The following is a 20,491-nucleotide window of genomic DNA, read 5'->3' as shown; positions in this document are numbered from 1 at the left end:
CTCCTCTGGGTGCAGTCCTGAAGAGGGGAGAATAATAACCACATCTACAGTTACCATGGTAGGCAGATTATATACATCATTTGGTTTAATTATTTATCTTCCTGATTTACAGATAAGAGCACTGAATTTCCTCAAGGTCACTAGACAGTAAATAATAGAGCTGAGACTTGAACTCCTAGAAAGGCTATTAATGAGAGTTTAGCTTGCCACATGCCGTCAGTTAGATGCCTTTGGTTTAAGGAACATCTTGTTTGGAAAACTCCTATCAGCCTGAGAAAGTTGTGGGGCTATCAGCCATTCACATTTTAGAGTGAAGTGGTTCAAACAGATTGCTTTCCTCTCAGCACTGAGGTTAGCTGCATTAAAAGAATGGGAGTTTTGAAATGGCTGGAGAAAGGGGTCATGTGGTAACGTGCCACTGCTTGGAGATTAAGGTCTTCTGTGAATACAGGGCAGCTGAGGGCTGGACAAGAGCTCTATGAAGTGGTAAGAAAAGAGTACAGAAGGGGAAGTGGGAAGATGCCAAAGATAAACTCTGGCTATTTCAAAATTCTGACTGGGTTCAGCCCCACCCTCAAGAAGACAGAAACAGGTTCTTCCTCTTTCTCTCCGCTGTGCAAATCAGTCCCCATTCACGGGACCAAGAGGTTCAGCTCCAAGGGCTACCCTGGGGGCATGAAGTCGGAGAGCTGGAAGGGGCCTCAGAGGTCTTCGGTCCTACTCACCACCAGGCACCTCCATACTTGAATCCCCCAAATGCCCCTACCACCTTTGCTGAAGCGAAGTGGTAAGAAATGTGCTCCTTCACAGAATAGCCTATGTCCATTTGGGCTTGAACTGATAGTTAGAAAGTCCTTCCTATCATTAGCAAGTCTTCCTTCAGCTTCCCCTCATTGCTCCTACTTCTACCCTCTGGAATCGCCCAGTCTGTGTGGTATTTGCTCAAATGGAATTTGATCTTTCACGTACTGTTGTTTTTGGCTGATTTGCTAAGTTGATTAAAAAAAAAAAAGATCCCTCTATATACTCAGTGCTTTTTGGATCAAGGTAAATAAATGCTGGTAAAATGTTCTGGCAAAATTTTTTTTCAGGGAAATTTTGCCATTAATCTTTTTTTTTTTTTTTTAAAGCTAAGGGTCCCAACTAACAGGCTTATTTTGTGGGAATAAGTTCATATACAAATCCATGGGATGACTCACACAAACCCCTCCACATAAGAAAGAAACAAAAAGATATGTTTTCTTATTGATAAGAACTATTTGAAAGCTGCCTCCATTCTTTGGAATATAATAAAATAAACAGACATCAAGAAGAGATCATGTAATTAACTAACATGGAAAACTGTTTCACCTCGCTTTTAATTTTAAAAAAGTAAAAATTAAGATGATAATGAGATTCCGTATTTTCCTCCCATTCATTTAGCTACAAAACAAAACCACCCGTAATAATACCCAGTGTTTGTTAGGAAGGAGAACTAGTGTTCAAGTATCTTACCAGTGGTATTACAAACAGCTTTAGAGATCAATTTAGCACTATCCATCAAGGGACTTAAAAACATTCATATCCTTTGGGCCAGTGGAGTCTTCTCGGAATTTATCTTAAGGAAATAACCAAAAAGATTAAAATATATATGTGGCTAAAATTTGCAATCCATTATAGGAAAGCTATTTGTAGTTGTGAAAAATTGGTCACAGCCTAAAATCCCAGAATAGAAAAGAGTTAATTAGATAATGATGCATCTGCTCGATAGGAGATTATGCAGCCTTTACGAAAAATGTTTATGAAACAAAGTCACCTTGCATAATCAAGATGGTCCTAGTGGGAATACCTCAGGTAAGCCAAAAGCTGTGGAAGCAGAAAAATGTTGAGACTTACTGTTCATAGCCATGTGAAAAATACTTGCAGGATATAAAAAATCATGTATATAAAGAAATACACCAAAATTCTTCTTATGATAGAAAGAGGATGGGAGAAGTATTTTATAATTACTGTATTTTTATACATACAACACGTACCTTCTACATTTATTTGCCAACCATACCCTCCCCCGTGAGATGTTTTCATAAGCACCGCTATGCTAATTTTTTTTTTTTACAGTTGTTCAATAAAAAAAATTAGCATAGTATGCTTACGAAAATACTTGGGGGACGTGGTTGGCAAATGTAGAATGCGGTCATTATTTCCATAAAAACATGGTAATCAAGATATTAACGTAGTACCTCATCTTTAACCAAAAAAGGCTACGTAAACTAATTTTGCTCCTGACTTTTTTTTTTTTTTGCCAAGAACTGCATCACTAACTTTGACCAGTTGTTGTTAGGTGCCCTCCAGTCAGTTCTGACTTATAGCAACCCTACGGGAAATAGAACTAAACATTGCCGAGTTCCGCACCATCATCAGTCATTGCTGTTTGAACCCATTGTTGCAGCCACTGTGTCAGCCCATCTCGTTGAGGGTCTTCCTCTCTTTCACGGACTTTACCAAGCATAATGTCCTTCTCCAAGGACTGGTCCCTCCTGGTAACATGTCCAAAATACCTGGGATGAAGTCTCGTCATGCTTGCTTCTGAGGAGCATTCTGACTGTACTTCTCGCAAAACAGATTTTGTTCGTTCTTCTGGCAGTCCATGGTATATTCAATATCCTTTGCCAACACCATAATTCAAATGCATCAATTTTCCTTTGGTCTTCCTTATTTATTATCCAGCTTTCCCATGCATATTAGGCAATTGAAAATACCAAGGCTTGGTTCAGGCACATCTTAGTCCTCAGGGGGACGTGTTTGCTTGCTTTTTTTTTTTTTTTTTAAACACTTTAAAGAGGTCTTTTGCATCAGATTTGCCCAATGCAGTGGGTCTTTTGATTTCTTGACTGCTGCTTCCATGGGCGTTGATTGTGGACCAAGTAAAATGAAATCTTTGACAACTTCAATATTTTCTCCATTTATCAGGTTGTTGCTTATTGGTCCAGTTGTAAGGATTTTTTTTTTTTTATGTTGAGGTATAAGTCATACTGAAGGCTATGGTCTTTTATCTTCATCACTAAGTGCTTCGAGTCTGCTTCACTTTCAGCAAGCAAGGTTGTGTCGTCTGCATATCGCAGGTTGTTTATGAGTCTTCCTCCGATCCTGATGCCCCGTTCTTCTTCCTATAGTCCAGTTTCTCGGATTACTTGCTCAGCGTACAGATTGAATAGGTATGGTGAAAGGATACAACCCTGATGTGCACCGTTCTTGACTTTAAGCCATGCACTGTCGCCTTGTTGTGTTCGAACTACTGCCTCTTGATCTATGGACAGGTTCTGCATGAGCACAATTAAGTGTTCTGGAATTCATGTTGTTTGCAATGTTATCCGTAATGTGTTCTGATCCACACAGTTGAATGCCTTTGCGTAGTCAATAAAACTCAGGCAAACATCTTTCTGGCATTCTCTGTTTTCACCCAAGATCCATCTGACATCAGCAATGATATCCCTCATTCCACATCCTCTTCTGAATCTGGTTTGAATTTCTGGCAGTTCCCTGTAGATGTACTGCTACAAAGGAGTCCTGGTAGTTCAGTGGTTAAGGTGCTTGACTGCTAACCGAGAGGTTGGTGGTTAGAAACCACCAGTGGCTGCTCTGGAGAAAGATGTGGCCGTCTGCTTCCATAGAGATTTATAGCCATGGAAACTCTATCGGGTTGCTATGAGTTGGAATCAACTCAATGGCAGTGGGCCTTTGGTTCTTGGTACCACTGCCACTGCTTTTGAATGATCTTCAGCAAAATTTTACTTGTGTGTGATATTAATGATATCGTTTGATAATTTTCACATTCTGTTGGATCACCTTTCTTTGGAATGAGCACGAATATGGATCTCTTTCAGTCGATTGACCAGATAGCTGTCTTCTAAATTTCTTCACATAGACAAGTGAGTGCTCCCAGCACTGCGTCCATTGGCTGGAACACCTCCCTTGGTATTCCATCAATTCCTGGAGCCTTGTTTTCCACCAGGGCTTTCAGTGCTCTAGGACTTCTTCCTCCAGTACCACCGGCTCTTGAGCGTATGCTACCTCCTGAAATGGTTGAACGTCGACCAGCTCTTTTTGGTACAGGAACTCTGTGTATTCCTTCCATCTTCTTTTGATGCTTCCTTCTTGTTCAATATTTTGCCCACAGAAACCTTCAATATTGCAACTCAAGACTTGAATCTTTTTTTCCCAAATGAATTTATTATCTTTAAAGTGAGAGTTATTGTGAGGAATGAACGGGGTGATTTATGTTTGGTGTCTCCTGTGCTATTAATATGTGCTCCATATTTTGTGGCTGTTGTAATTTATTTTGTAATTATGTATGTTTTTTAATTAATTTTTATTCCTTTTTGTTTTGTTTTTTGGTTTAGTAAGATATATATTTCACTTTTGAATTATTTTCCTATAAATTTTATTTTACTGACAGTAAAACAATAATTTGAATTATTTACTTATGGAATCCATCCATAATTAAGTGATTGTCTATCCTAAACAGTTAAAAATTAAGAACACTAAATATCTGCCCTCAGTAGCTTAGAGGACAGAACAGAGGGATGGAGCATCAGAGGGAAATATAAAAATGTGCGGAATGAGCTTAGTTACTGGACTGTAAAAACTAATTTGCACAATCTAGTTTGGCTTATATTGTCTTATATTAGATGTTTTGTTCAGTTTTCATTGAGCCCCTACTCTGAGCCAAGCGTTGCACTAGGCAATGGAAATACAAAGACAGAACAGAGAGGTCCCTACCGCGACGGTCTTCTAAGTTATACAGTGTAATGCTTCATAATATCTAAAATGTCTCAGAACCTCGGGAGCAAAACTCCACCTCAGATGTATAAGGATCACCTAAAATATAGTTCAAAGTGAAAATCTCCATTTTCCAACCTTCTTTCTCTGAATGCAGCCATTTTTTAGATCCCTTCTCTGTCTAACAACTGGAACACAGATTCCAAGAATAGGACAATGCTAATCAAACACCAAGAATCTTTGCTTCTTTTTTCAGGCCCCGAATATTGACATTTCCACCTGATGCCGTGGGATTTGTGTTGCCAACAAAGCACTAGAGTTGAATGCAGACTTTTAAGAGAATTTCGATTAAGGAAAAAAAAAATCATATTCCAACCACTGCCACTGCCTTTTCTGAAGCACTCAGAGTAGGCAGTAATTTAAAGGCTCTGAAGCACTCTCTGAGGAGGGTTAGCACCCAAAGTTTGTTTTGTTGTAGTGTCCTAAGGGAATACCTTTCTTGCTAAGCCCTGGAACAGCTGGTTGGGGATTTCCCTATTTTTCTTTTTTTTTTTTTATTGTGCTTTAGGTGAAAGGTTACAGCTCAAGTTAATTTCTCATACAAAAATTTATACACATATTGTTATGTGACACTAGTTGCAATCCCTATAATGTGACAGCACACTCCTCCTTTCCACCCTGAGTTTCCCAGGTCCATCCAGCTAGCTCCTGTCCCTTCTTTCCTTCTTATCCTGTCGAGGCTTGAATTTTTTCTTCAGTTTTTCAGCTTGAGAAATGCTGAGTGTGTTCTTCCCTTTTGGTTTTCTATCTCCAGCTCTTTGCACTTGTCATCATAATATTTTACTTTCTCTTCTTGAGCCACTCTCTGAAATCTCCTGTTCAGCTCTTTTATTTCATCATTTCTTACATTCGCTTCAGCTACTTCTATGTTCAAGAGCAAGTTTCAGAGTATCTTTTGATATCCATTTTGGTCTTTTTTCTTTTCTGTCTTTTTAAGGACTTTTTGCTTTCTTCATGTGTCATGTTCTTGATGTCAGTCTACACCTCGTCTGGTATTTGGTCACTAGTGTTCGTTGTCTCAAATTTATTCTTGAGGTCTATAAATTCAGGTGGCATATACTCAAGGTTGTACTTTGGCTCTTGTGGACTTGTTTTAATTTTCTTCAGCTTCAGCTTGAACTTGCATAGGAGCTATTGACGGTCTGTTCCACAGTTGGCCCCTAGCCTTGCTCTGGCTGAGGACCTTGAGCTTCTCCACTGTCTCTCACAGATGTAGTCGATTTGATTCTTGCGTATTCCATTCGGTGGGGTCAGTGCGTATGGTCATTGTTTATGTTGTTCGAAAAAAGGTATTAGCAGTGAATAAGTCATTGGTCTCGCAAAACTTTATCATAAAATCTCTGGTGTGGTTTCTATCACCAAGGACATATTTTCTAACTACTGATCCTTCTTCTTTGTTTCCAACTTTTGCGTTCCAATCACCAGTAACTATCAATGCATCTTGATTGCATGTTTGATCAATTTCACACTGCAGAAGTTGGTAAAAATCTTCAATTTCTTCATCTTTGGCTTTTGTGGTTCATGCATAAATTTGAACAGTGGTTGTATTAACTGGTCTTCCTTGTAGGCATATGGATATTATTCTATCACTGACAGCACTGTACTTTGGAATAGTTCATGAAATATTCTTTTTGACAATGAATGTGATACCCTTCCTCTTCAATTTGTCATTCTTGGCATAGTAGACCATATGATTGCTGATTCAAAATGGCCAATATCAGTCCATTGCAGCTTACTAATGACTAGGATATTGATCTTCAAGCGTTCTATTTCATTTTTGACAACTCTAGTTTTCCTAGATTCATAGTTCGTACAGTCCGCATTCCAATTATTAAGGGATATTTGCAGCTGTTTCTTCTCATTTTAAGTCAGGCCACATCAGCAAATGAAGGTCCCGAATGTTTTACTCCTTCCACGTAGAAATATTACTGTAATATTGGAGGGGGGCTTCAAAAATGTAAATTAAAAACCCCCTTTCCAAAAATAAGTGGCTCAGGGATATCTCCAACCTCTTATTCCTTTCTGCGCTGCTCCTGTAATAAAACTGGACAGAGTGCAGAGAAGAAAAAGAGCTTTTCCAGAAGCAAGTTTTTGAAGTATCCAGAGGACGCCGATAGAAAAAAAAACCCTCGCCTCTTCTCTAGGACGCCTTGCTCTGCTTACCATGAGCCCTGGGAGGGGAAAGTACTTGTGTAGCCAGATAAAAAGGAAGGGGGCAGGGTGGTGAGGGAGGAGATCCTGGCAGAGTGAGACCCTCCAGGCCCTCTGACAGCCAGAGTACAATCTGGAGCTTTCCAGTATCGCTGATTCTTTGGCCAGTGGAGCAGAAGGCTGATTGCTTGCTTAAATACATACCTTCTCCCCTGCTCCAACCATTTCATTTCTATTGGATTTTTGCAGAAGCTTTCAAATTTTCTCACATTTTCTTTGCCTTTCTCCTCCAACTTCATTCTGGAATGATGTTGTTTCCAATTCATCTGGGGTCCCCATTGATATTATTAGCAAAAAACGCTGATTATGGAATGTGCTTGATCGGTTGAGTCTCTGAGGCTCCTGGTCATTGCACTTTGTGGGACTGTGAGTTAATATCAGGAAATGACACCTCCATTCAGCGTTCTCACATGTGTACACCACTCAACACAAAGCGAAATATGGGGTATATTTTTTAAAAAACAAACCCAAACCGTTGCCGTCAAGTTGATTCCAACTCAGAGCAACCGTAGAGAGCAGAGGAGAACTGCCCCACAGGGTTTCCGAGGCTGTAGTTTTTACAGAGGCAGATGCCACGTCTTTCTCCAGCAGAGCAGCTGGCGAGTTCGAACTGCTGTTTGGTTAGCAGCTGAGTGCTTAGCCGCTGTGCTACCAGGGCTCCCTATGGGATATATTAGTCAGCTATTATAAAACCAGGACTCCATGGGTGTTATAAACCCAGTAAGTGCTCAGTTCCTAACCAAAAGGTTGGTGGTTCAGATCCACCCAGATGCACCTCAGAAGAAAGGTCTGGTGACCTACTTCTGAAAAATCACAGCGACTGAAAACCCTATGGAGCAAAAAAGCAAAACAAAACAAAAGTTCGCCGTGGCGCGTGGTTTGACTCTGGTGCCCGTGGGGTCGCCACGAGTCCGGTCGACTGGGCAGCAACTGGTTGTGAAGGTGGTATTGTTACACTAATGCTGTGTGACAAATAGCCCCAAACTCGGTGGCTTACAACAACCAGGCTGTACCTTCCCTGTTGGTGTGGGCGCGGAGGAGCCGGGTCAGCTTCGCTCCGATTGCAGGGAGGCTGGGCTCAGAGCGAAGCTTCCAGCTGGCATCGGGTCTGCTCCGCGTGTCCCCGCAATCTCATCAGCTGTCTGGGACTCTCTCTCCTTCGGGTGGGTCACCAAGCACAAGGGGTCAATTCAGATCATTCATTCAAGGCCTGTATTCATGTCTTCTACTATTCAGTTGACCACACAGGTCACACACACGATTATGCCCAACATCGGTGGGGAGGGGAGATAACTCTGCCCACTGGGAGTTCACGTGGTAGAGGGAGGGAGGAAAGAATTGAGGACAATGATCTAATCTACCATAGGGGACGGTGTGCGAACTGGTGAACTCAAATAATTAAAAAAAAATATGTACCTACTGATTTTCAGGATAAGAAGCATCGTCTCCATGTGTGAAAAATATCCCCTTTTTTCCAATCAGATGAATGAAAATGCAATAAACTTATTTGCTATATATTTCTTTAAAAAAACTTGCAATATTACTATATTTAAATGATAGTAACTGATTAGGACTATACTGGCAGTCTAATCAAGTAGGAATTGGTTCAGTTTAGGTGAATTTCTGATATTGGAAATTGTTTTATATTTTGGTAGGCACTTTTTTTTTTTTGGAAACCCTGGTGATGTACTGGCTAAGAGTTATGGCTGCTAACCAAGAGGTTGGAGGTTCAAATCCACCAGGTGCTCCTTGGAAACTCTATGGGCAGTTCTACTCTGTCCTATAGGATCACTATGAGTCAGAATTGACTCGACAGCAATGGATTTAGTTTTTTTTTTTTTTTTTGCTTGTTTTTTAGTTCCAAGTTAGTAGTTTGTATTAAACACACGCGTGCATGCACGCGTGCACACACACACACTGCATTTGTTTTTAGGAGTTTGTAACAAGGAACTAAAACGTGCCCTAAAAGGAAACCAGCTGGTAAGAATCACTATTTGGTAAGAAAAGGTGACTCAAGAAAAGAAGTTCCTTGTGGTTTTGAACTTTATTATGCTACAGGTCTCTACACAAGTAAAAAGAAGAAGCTGACATTAAGGCAAAAGCTTTTAAGCAGAGGTTTCTGTTGTTCATGTTTTAGAAAGAGAACACTTCTCAAGAAGATTCTGTGTTTCTTTGTTTTAAAGACTAAAAGCAAGGGGTAAGTGAAGTCTGTGTTCAAGCTCAGTAGGTCTGTTTACTTTGGAACAACAGCTTCAAACTCCTGGAAAGAATTGCTGGCTGATAACCTCAGAAAAAACAAAAACAAAAACCAGTAAGGGATTCAAAGAAAGCTGATTGGGGATTTTTTGTTTGTGTGTTTGAATTTTAAATTAGTAAATGCCTTTCTAGTTTTTGTCTGGAACCAAAATTTTTCGTTCTTTTTAGGATACAGGTTAAAATTTGCAGGGACTCAAGAGATCAGGGAACTAGTCAATATCAGAGAAAGATGGTGAGTTAATTTCAGTTTCAAAAAATTTATCTAGCTTTGTCTGGATGAATAAATGGGGACATTGAAGCAGGAGAATTTGGCATTTGCTGTCCCAGCTTAGAGGATTTCCTCCTGAAACAGAACTGCCTCTGTGATGCAATGTCCAGTTGCCTTTTTTCCAACGAAAAAGGAAATTCACCAGCAATTATGCCTAATTAAATGAACAAAAGAAAAATTTGTTCAACACCATCACTACTTGGCACCCTGGATGCAATCAAGTAAGACAAGCTCCCTGTATCCATAAGAATTTTCACTTTTTTTTTTTAAATATGTTATTGTGTTTTAAGTGAAAGTTTATACAGCAAATTAGTTTCCCATTCAACAAATTGTACACAAAGTGTTCTGTGACATTGGTTGCAGTCCCCACACTGTGTCAGTGCTTTCCCCATTTCCACCCTGGGTTCCCCATTCCCTTTCTTCTGGTTTTCCTACCCCTCCCTGCCTTCTCATCTTTGCCGTAGGGCAAGTGTTAACCTTGTGGTCTCCTATATTTGATTGTTCTATGGAGCATGTTCCTTTTGGGTGTTATTGTTTGTTTTACAGGCCTTTTGTCTGTTGCTTGGTGGGAAGGTGGTTTCCAGGAATGGCTGGAGAGCCAAGTCAGAGGAGTGTCTTAGGGCCGTCATCTCAGGGCTTCCTCTCTTGTGATCCCAGAGCGGTCAGTAGTGGTAGCTGGGAACCGTTCAGTTCTTCTGGTCTCAGTGTCATGGAGGCTGTGGTACATGTGGTCCATTAGTCCTTTGAACTAATTGCTCCCTTGAGCCATTGGTTTTCTTCACTCTTCTTTGCTCCAGACAGGAAGAGACCACTAATTATATCTTAGATGGCCGCGCGCGAGCTTGTAAGACCCCAGTCACTACTCACCAAAGGGGGATGTAGAACACTGTTTTTATGCAGTTATGCCAATTGACATAGATGTCCCCTGAGTCTATAGTCCTTAGCCTTTGAGCCTAGTATCTTCATCCCAGGAGGTGTTTGTGCATAAGAAGTTTCCATGACTGTACCCTTGTGCGCTCTATTGTCTATATTGGTATACACATTACATCTACAACTATGTATGTAGAGATATCCACAACCTAATCTATATCTATATCCCAGGCCTCTTTAGCATATCTATCTACCTGGCGGTGTAGTAGTTAAGAGCTATGGCTGCTAACCAAAATTTTGGTGGTTCAAATCCACCAAGTGCTCCGTCGAAACCCCAGGGGCAGTTCTACTCTGTCCTATAGGGTCAATATGAGTCGGAATCAACTCAACGGCAATGGATTTTTTTTTGTCTACCTACATATCCCTTCATAAATTATTGTTTGTTAACACTGTTGTTGCAGGGTTGCCTTTGTTACAGTAATTGCTATAGTTGCCCTTTGTTCTTGTGTTTCTTTTAGTGTTTTTCTTTGCTTTTGTCATGTTGTAGTGAGTTCTCCATATAGTGTATTGCCTTTCCTTTCGTTAGTATTACCACGTGTCTTCTTTCTGTTTAGTAATTTACCCGCCTTCCCCCTCCCTTTTTTTTCCCCCCTCCCTTTCCTGGTAACCATCAAAGAATTTTTTTTTCTGTGTGTAAACCTTTTCTTTTTTTTTTTTTTTTAATAATAATGATTTCATACAATATTTGTCTTTGTGGTTAGCTTATTTCACTCAGCTTAATGTCCCCAAGATTCATCCATGTTGTGACATGTTTCATGGATTTGTCAGGATTCTTTATTGTTGCATAGTATTCTATTGTGTGTATGTACCACAGTTTGCTTACCCATTCATCGTCGATGGACACTTTGGTTGTTTCCATCTTTTTGCTACTGTGAATAATGCTGCAATGAATGTGGGTGTGATATGTCTCTTTGTGTCACGACTCTAATTTCCTCAGGTGTATACCTAGGAGTAAGATTGCTGGATAATATGGCATTTTCTATCTCTAGCTTTTGAAGGAAGTGCCATATCATTTTCCATAGTGGTTGTACCATTTTACATTCCCACCAGCTGTGTATAAGAGTTTCAGTCTCCCCACAACCTCGCCAGCATTTGTTGTTTTCTGTTTTTTTTTTATTAGTGCCATGGATGGTATCTCATTGTAGTTTTAATTTGCATTTCTCTAATGGCTGATGGCTAATGATATCGAACATTTCTTCATGTTTTCCTTAGCTGCCTGAATGACTTTAGAGAAATATCTGTTCATGTCCTTTGCCCATTTTTCAATTGGATTGTTTGTCTTTTTGTTGCTGAGGTATTGAAGTTTTCCATTATTTTAGAGATTAACCTGTTGTTGGGTATGTTGTAGCCAGAAAATTTTTTCCCAGTCTGTAGGTTCTCTTTTTACTTTTTTGGAGAAGTCTTTTGATGAGCCTTTAAGTGTGTAATTTTTAGGAGGTCTCATTCATCTAGTTTGTCTTCTCCCCTTTGTGCATTTTTAGTTATGGTTGGTATGCTATTTATGCCATGTATTAGGGCCCCTGTGGTTTTCTCTATTTTTTTCTTCCATGATCTTTATAGTTGTAGGTATTTAGGTCTTTGATCCATTTTGAGTTAGTTTTTGTGTAAGGTATGGGTCCTGTTTCATTTTCTACAGATAGATATCCAGTTTTACCAGCACCATTTGTTAAACAGTCTGTCTCTTCCCTGTTTAATGGACTTTGGCCCTTTGTTGAAGATCAGCTGTCCCTAAGTAGAGGAATTTACCACAGGCTTCTCAATTCTGTCCCATTGGTCTGTGTGTATGTCGCTGTACCAGTGCCGGGCTGTTTTTAATACTATGGCCGTGTAGTAGATTCTGAGATCAGGAAGTGTGAGGCCTCCTACTTTGTTCTCCTTCAGTAATGCTTTACTTATCCATGGCCTCTTCCCTGTCCATGTAAAGTCTGTAATTATTTTTTCTATCTCATTAAAGAATGCCGTTGGGATATGGATTGGGATTGCATTATATCTATAGATTGCTTTGGGTAGTATTGACATTTTCACAATGTAAAGTCTTCCTATCCACGAGCATATTTTTTGTTTGTTTTTCTTTTTTGTTTTCTTGTTGTAGTGTTTTGTAATTTTCTTTGTATAAGTCTTTTATGTCCCTGGTTAGATTTATTCCCAAGTATTTTATTTTGGCGGGGGGTTATCGTAAATGGTATTGTTTTCCTGATTTCCTTTCTGAAGTTCTCTTTGTTGGTATAGAGGAATCTGATTGATTTTTGTATGTTGATCTCGTATCCTGCTACTTTGCTGAATCCTTCTATTAGTTCCAGTAGCTTTCTTGTGGAATCTTTAGGATTTTCTATGTATAGCATCACATCATCTGCAAATAGGGATAGTTTTACTTCTTTCTGGCCAATCTGAACGACCTTTATTTCCTTTCCTTGCCTAATATTTCTAGCTAGGACATCCAGTACAATGTTGAATTGTTATCGTTGTTGTTCGGTGTCGTTGAGTCGGTTCCAACTCATAGCAACCCTACGCACAACAGAATGAGACACTGCCTGGTCCTGCGCCATCCTCACAACTGTTGTTATGCTTGAGCTCATTGTTGCAGCCACTGTGGCAATCCACCTCGTTGAGGGTCTTCCTCTTTTCTGCTGACCCTGTACTTTACCAAGCATGATGTCCTTCTCCAGGGACTGATCCCTCCTGACAACATGTCCAAAGCATGTAAGACACAGTCTCGCCATCCTTTCCTCTAAGGAGCATTCTGGCCGCACTTCTTCCAAGACGGATTTGTTCGTTCTTTTGGCAGTCCATGGTATATTCAATATTTTTCGCCAACACCAGAACTCAAAGGCATCAACTCTTCTTCGGTCTTCCTTATTCATTGTCCAGCTTTCACATGCATATGATGCCATTGAAAATACCATGGCTTGGGTCAGGCGCACCTTAGTCTTCAGGGTGACATCTTTGTTCTTCAACATTTTGAAGAGGTCCTTTGCAGCAGATTTGTCCAATGCAATGCGTCTCTTAATTTCTTGACTGCTGCTTCCATGGCTGTTGATTGTGGATCCAAGTAAAATGAAATCCTTGACAACTTCAATCTTTTCTCCGTTTATCATGATGTTGCTCATTGGTCTACTTGGTGAATAGGAGTGGTGATAAAGGGCATCCTTTTCTCTAGTTCCAGTTTTCAAGGGAAATGTTTTCAGTCTCTCTCCATTGAGAATAACATTTTGTGTAAATACCCTTGACTATCCTTGACTATATTGAGGAATGTCCCTTCTATTCCTATTTTGCTGAGAGTTTTTAACAGGAATGGGTGTTGGACTTTATCAAATGCTTTTTCTGCATTGATTGAGATGATCATGTCGTTCTTTTGTTTTATTTATGTGGTGTATTATACTGACTGATTTTCTAATGTTGAACCATCCTTGCATACCTGGTATGAATCCTACTTGGTCATGGCGTATTGTTTTTTGATATGTTGTTGAATTTTATTGGCTAGAATTTTGTTGAGAATTTTTGCATCTATATTCATCAGGGATATTGTTCTGTAGTTTTCTTTTTTGGTGGTGAAGAGTTTTTATTCTTGAACAGGCAGTAGAAGGGCAATTAAGCAAGCAATGGCAATAATTTTTACAGTCAAAAAGACTGTGGTAAATATAATTCTTTGACAAATACCTAAAGACAATAGTTATGCTTTTCTAATGACTAGCATTCAGACTAGACTAAGTTTAAAGCTTTTGTCCATTTTCTAATTGAGTCGTTTGTCTTTTTATTATTGATTTGTATTATTCAAATATTTTGAATAATGGTTTTTTGTCAGATATATGAGCTGCAAATATTTTCTCCAGCCTGTGTCTTGCCTATTTGTTTTCTTAGCAGTGTCTTTTGATGCAGAATATTGGCTCACTGAATGATCCAAATTCTTAGTTTCTAGTGCTGTTTTAACAAAAATACCACAAATGGTATGGCTTTAATGAACAGAAATTTATTGTCTCACAGGTTCACATACTAGAAGTTCAAGTAGGTCATCTGCCCCAGGGGAGGGTTCTTCCTTGTTGGTCCTTCCCAGGTGTTCCTTGCCCTTCCTTGGCTTATAGGTGTTTCCTCACATGGCCTTATCCCCCTGCGTGTGTGTGTGTGTGTGTGTGTCTTTGTGTTTATTCTGCTCTTTTTATAAAATACCACTTAGAAGTACTTAAGTTTAGGACCCACCCTACTCTGGTATGTCCTCATTAACTTGTTGTTGTTAGGTGGTTAGGTGCCATCGATTCTGATTCATAGCGACCCTATGTACAACAGAACAAAACACTGCCTGGTCCTGTGCCATCCTCACAATTTTTATGCTTGAGCCCATTGTTGCAGCCACTGTGTCAATCCATCTCACTGAGGGTCTTCCTCTTTTTCGCTGACCCTATACTTTACCAAGCATGATGTCCTTCTCCAGGGACTGATCCTTCCTGATAACATGTTATATATATATATATTACCTATATTTAGTTCTAGCAATACCGATTTGGTTCTGTTTTATAGCTTTCTATTTCTCTGCTGAGATAGCCTCTCCATTCATTCATTATGAGCATATTTCCTTCATGTCTTTGAGCATAATCATATGGCAGCTCTAAAATCCTTGCTTGCTTATTCCTACACCTAGGTCATCTTTGGGTTGGTCTACCTTTTTTCTTGGGAATGGGTCACATTTTCCTATTTCTTTGTATTCCCAGTACACTGGGATGTATCCTGGATGTTGTAAATGACACAGTGAAAATGATACAGTGAAGAGAATCTAAATTCTGCTATGTTTCTTTTTTCTTTTACCAGGTAGTTAAGTTGGCTACACTCAAACTCTAAACTCAGTCTTTCCTTCAGTGAGCAACAGCTTAACTCTCTGACTGGCTTAGCTGAGCTGGGCTAGGTAGAGCCTGTCCTGTGCATTAGTAATTCAGAGGGCAGCTAGAGGCTTGACCCAAGTTTGTATGTAGAATTCAACGCTCCCCATTTATGGCTATCTCTTTGATGGAATTTATTTCCTCACTTTCCAGCTGCTGTTGTTGCCCCAAACCACATATCCTCTGATGTCTTTAAACTAATAAGACTACAGGTCTGTTATTGGTGTGTTGGCTGCCCAACTTGGTGCTCACTGGGCCTGCCCTCAGGCAAAAAGCCGCAAAACCAGGAAACTCTCTGTGCTGTTGCTCATTTCCACGTGTAGATTCCCCTCTAGTTTCTGTTCTCTAGTGCTTTCAGTGAGTTGTTTTATATATTTTGTCCAGAGTTTGGGGATGATCTGAAAGGACCTATTCCTTCATTATGGCACACTAGAAGCGTCTACACAAAGTTTCGTTGCTTGAAAACATAATTATGTTATATGGGAACAGTCCTCAACATTGTAAATTTCTCATTTGTGCAACCTTAACTTATATACTGACACTCATAAACAGTATTTTAACATCAAATTCAGATTTTAATATCAACTGATGACCAAGCATTTTAAGCTGTTGCACAGGGATACTGCTTCTCGCCAAACTTCTGTGTCTCTGTTTGTTCAGTTTAAACTTTTGCCTTTCTAGTTTTATAAATTGGAGTGGAAAATGGAAAAATAAAGATCTTATACAGTCTTGTGCCGCCTAACATCTGTTCAGGCAACGCCAGACCACATGTACATCCGAGCTCTTGTAAGTTCAGAAATCCCGATCAGAGAACGGGCCGTGGTGGACGTAACCAGACGTAGTGAACGCAGAAGCTTCCTACAGACAACACGTGTGTCTCGTGACTCTTGTATACAAAGCGATTGTGCTGCCAGGCCTATAATGGTATAGCATGTATATAACCTGTAATACTTATGTCTTGATAGTCATAATAGACTCCTATGTTACTGACTTACATATGTAATGTACTGTTATTTTCTATCATTACTTTAATGTGACCTTACCCTGCTTATAAATAAAAAGTTTACCATATAACAGTGTATGCTTCAACTCGTAGGCGGCAGCATCCAATCTCTTAAGCATCGTAGCACTCTCTCTCTGTTCAATTTTCTTTCGAAAATATTACCCTGAAGTGCATCATGGGTCTCAAACGCAGCAAAACCAGTGCCAGTGAAAACAGCAGCGAGAGGCAAAGCAGAAGTATCAATTCGGAAGTGAAACAAAATGTTATTAAACAACACGAAAGTAGAAAATCAGTGGGCAGTTAAAGGATTGCAAAAATGAAGTTTGACTACTAGACATTAGAGCCCACTCGGAGTTAAAAGTTTGAAGTGCTGGTACAACCATCTTGGAAAACAATGTGTCTCTTCCTTATAAAGCTAGAAATAGAAATGCCATATGTCCCAGCAATCCCACTAGTAGGAACATATCCTAGAGAAGTAAGAGCCATCGCACAAACAGACATATGCGCACCCACGTTCACTGCAGCATTGTTCACTACAGCAAAAAGATGGAAACAACCTAGGTGCCCGTCAACAGATGGATGGATGGACAAACTATGGTACATACACACAATGGAGTACTACGCAACTATAAAGAACCGTGATCAGCCTGCGAAACATCTCACAACATGGATGAATCTGGGAGGCGTTATGCCGAGTGAAATAAATCAGTCGCAAAAGGACAAATGCTGTATGAGACCACTACAACAAAAACACATGAAAACGTTTCCACACAGAAAGAAACAATCTTTGATGGTTACGAGGAAGGGGAGGGGTGAGGAAGGAAAAACATTAAGTAGATAGTAGATAAGTGGTAACTTTGGTGAAGGGTAAGACAGGACACAAGACTGGGGAAGTCAGCACAGGTTGACCAAGGCAAAGTCATAGAAGCTTCATAGACACATCCAAACTCCCTAAGGGACCAAATTACTGGGCTGAGGGCTGGGGACCATGGTCTCAGGGGACATCTAGCTCAATTGGCATAATATAGTTTATAAAGAAAATGCTCTACATCTGACTGTGGTGAGTAGCACCTGGGGTCTTAAAAGCCTGCAAGTGGCCATCTAAGATACATCTACTGGTCCCATCCCGGCTGGAGCAAAAAACCAAAAACCAAAACCATTGCCTTCGAGTCAATTCCAACTTATAGCAACTCTATAGGTCAGAGTAGAACTTCCCCATAGAGTTTCCAAGGAGCACCTGGTGGATTCAAACTGCTGACCTTTTGCTTAGCAGCCATAGCTCTTAACCACTATGTCACCAGGAGCTGGAGCAAAGGAGAATGAAAAAAAACAAAGACACAAGGGAAAGATTAGTCTAAAGGACTAATGGACCACAACTACCACAACCTCCACCAGACTGAGCCCAGAACAACTAGATGGGATAGTGCCTGGTTACCATCACTGAATGCTCTGGCAGGGATCACAATAGAGGGTCCTGGACAGAGCAGGAGAAAAATGTAGAACAAAATTCAAGCTCACACACACACACACACACACACACACACACACACACACACACGCACACAAAGACCAGGCTTCCTGGTCTGACAGTGACTGGGGAAACCCTGAGAGTATGTTCCTTGGGCACTCTTTTAACTCAGTACTGAAGTCATTCCTGAGGTTCACCATTCAACCAAAGATTAAACAGGTCTATAGGGCCAAAAATAACACATGTGAGGAACATGCTTTGTAGTTCAGTTGTGTATAGGAGACTAATGGGCACACCAGCACAAAAGCAAAGACGAGAAGGCAGGAAGGGACACGAAAACTGGACGAATGGAAACAAGGAAACTGGCGTGGAGAAAGGGAGAGTGTTGACACACATCACAGGGTTGGCAACCAGTGTCACAAAATAATTTGTGTCTTAACTGTTTAATGAGAAACTAATATTCTCTGTAAACTTTCACCTAAAGCACTATATATATATATATATATATATATCTCCTGGGTGGGGGAAGAATTTTTTGAAAGCTTAGATAAACTAATTGTAGAAGTTTATTTGCAAATTTTTAATATGGATGAAACCTCCTTATTCTGGAAGTGAGTGCTTGAAAGGACCTTCATCCATAAGGAGGCCAAGTCAATGCCAGGCTTTAAGGCTTCTAAAGACAGAGTATCAGTGTTGTTAGGGGGCAACGTTGCTGGCTACAAGCTAAAGCCATTTGTTATCTGGCATAGTGAAAACTCTAGGGCTTTCAAGAACATTAACAAACATACTGTACTGGTTTATTACAGGTGCAATAACAAGTCCTGGATGACACAGTGTTGTTTCCGGATGCCCTTCAATTGCTATGCCAGTGAAATGGGGAAGTACTACTTGGAAGAAGGCATAGCTTTCAGGATTCTGCTCATTGTAGACAGTGCTCCAGGACATCCCCTTTTCACTGGTGACCTCCACCCCGACATCAAAGTGGTGTTCCTCCCACCAAACACCACCTCTTTAATCCAGCCAGAGGACCAAGGTGTTATTGCTGCAATCAAGGCCTACTGCCTGAGGAGGACCTTTGCTCAGGCTATGGCTGCAGCTGATGACACTGGCAAGACACTGATGCAGTTCTGGAGGAAGTACAGTGTTTACCATCGCATAGAGAACCTTGCTTGGGCCTGGGATGATATGACCAAAGTGCACATGAATGGCATATGGAAAAAAATACTGAAGCAGTATGTGCATGACTTTAAGGGATTTGAAAAGGTTGATAAGATTGCAAGGGTTAATAGAGCTGTTGTCAACATGGAGAACGACCTGAATGTAGATAAAGATGATGAGGACATTGAAGAACTCCTAGAGGTGGCTTCTGAGGAGCTAACAAATGAAGAGTTGCTGGAGCCAGACCCAGAATGAATAGCTGAAGAAGAGGCAAGGGAAAAGGAAATTGTGGAAGGAGAAAGAAGAGGGGCAGAAGAGGTTCACTGCTAAGGGCTTAGCCAAATTCCTTGCAGACATTAGCAGCTTGCTGAACAGTGCTGACGAGATTGACCCAAACCCTGAACGCCACTGACAGAGAGGGGCGCTCATGCAGAGTTTGCTGCATTTAGAGAAATTTTTGAAGAAAAGAAAAAGCAAACTAGGTGAACAACACCGGACATATTCCTGAAGAAGCCAACACCTAGCTCCCCACGAAGAGCCTCGGCCAGGTCCTTCGGGCAGATGATATTATCACTGTTGGCGACAGCTCACCAGCGGAGGTTGTTCAGCCCGAAACTCTCCCAGCGGAACACTATAAGGAATTTGAGAACAGCAATGTGGCTGCTCCTGGTCCTCTTTGTTAAATTGTGTGTGATAGAGGCTAAGAAAGGGTTTACACGAAAGTTTAAAAAGTGAAAAAGAAATTAGAAAGTTTAAAAAGTGAAAAAGAAATTAGAAAATTTAAAATGAAATCAATTAAAAAGTTTAAAAATAAAAAAAGTTTACAAAGTTCCCTACGGTTACTTTATAAAAATAAAATAAGGAAAATATTTATTGTGCACACAGCTGTACAGTGTATTATAGTGTACATACAGTAATTTGGCATAAGTTCAGTATCTCGTACAGCACAGAACTGTGCCAGGAACAACCTCCAGACTCACCCAACACTACGTTAGCTCTGCAAGCTCCAATTGCGGTAAGTACAGATTACATATTAGCCTATGTATAGACTAGTATGTATTTACAATGCATTATTACATTATGTATACAGTACTGTACGGTAGTAACCTATATATTACCTTGCCAGGTCCATCAGCTGAATTACAGTACTGTATGTGTACCGTATCTTGGCTATTTAGTCAATACAGGTACCCTACAGTATTCTGCATAAAAAACCTAAAACCAAACCCAGTGCCATCGAGTCGATTCCGACTCATAGCGACCCTTTAGGACAGAGAAGAATTGCCCTATAGAGTTTTCAAGGAGCGTATGACAGATTTGAACTGCCAACCCTTTGGTTAGCAGCCATAGAACTTAACCACTATGCCACCAGGGTTTCTGTATTCTGTATAGCTTTGCTAAATACAGGCAGTCCCTGGATTATGAACGAGTTCCATTCCTAAATTTGTCTTTAAGTTGAATTTATACATAACTTGGAACAGTTAGGTACAGTTCATACCCAACATCAGTTA

General features: G+C 40.3%; 1 protein-coding gene across 1 annotated transcript; it reads left to right on the top strand.

Annotated features, from left to right (window-relative positions):
- The first annotated feature begins 673 nt into the window (after positions 1 to 673).
- On the top strand, positions 674 to 19,685 carry LOC126082866 (tigger transposable element-derived protein 1-like). The gene is made up of 2 exons (XM_049895951.1): positions 674 to 787; positions 18,629 to 19,685. The coding sequence occupies exon 2, from the start codon at positions 18,648 to 18,650 to the stop codon at positions 19,233 to 19,235; it is 588 nt and encodes a 195-aa protein (XP_049751908.1). The 5' UTR covers positions 674 to 787; positions 18,629 to 18,647; the 3' UTR covers positions 19,236 to 19,685.
- Positions 19,686 to 20,491: the final 806 nt, after the last annotated feature.

Source organism: Elephas maximus, chromosome 9 (assembly GCF_024166365.1).
Source record: "Elephas maximus indicus isolate mEleMax1 chromosome 9, mEleMax1 primary haplotype, whole genome shotgun sequence".
Lineage (NCBI taxonomy): Eukaryota > Metazoa > Chordata > Mammalia > Proboscidea > Elephantidae > Elephas > Elephas maximus.
Note: the sequence above shows the minus strand (reverse complement) of the source record. Positions and strands in the feature narration are given on the sequence as shown.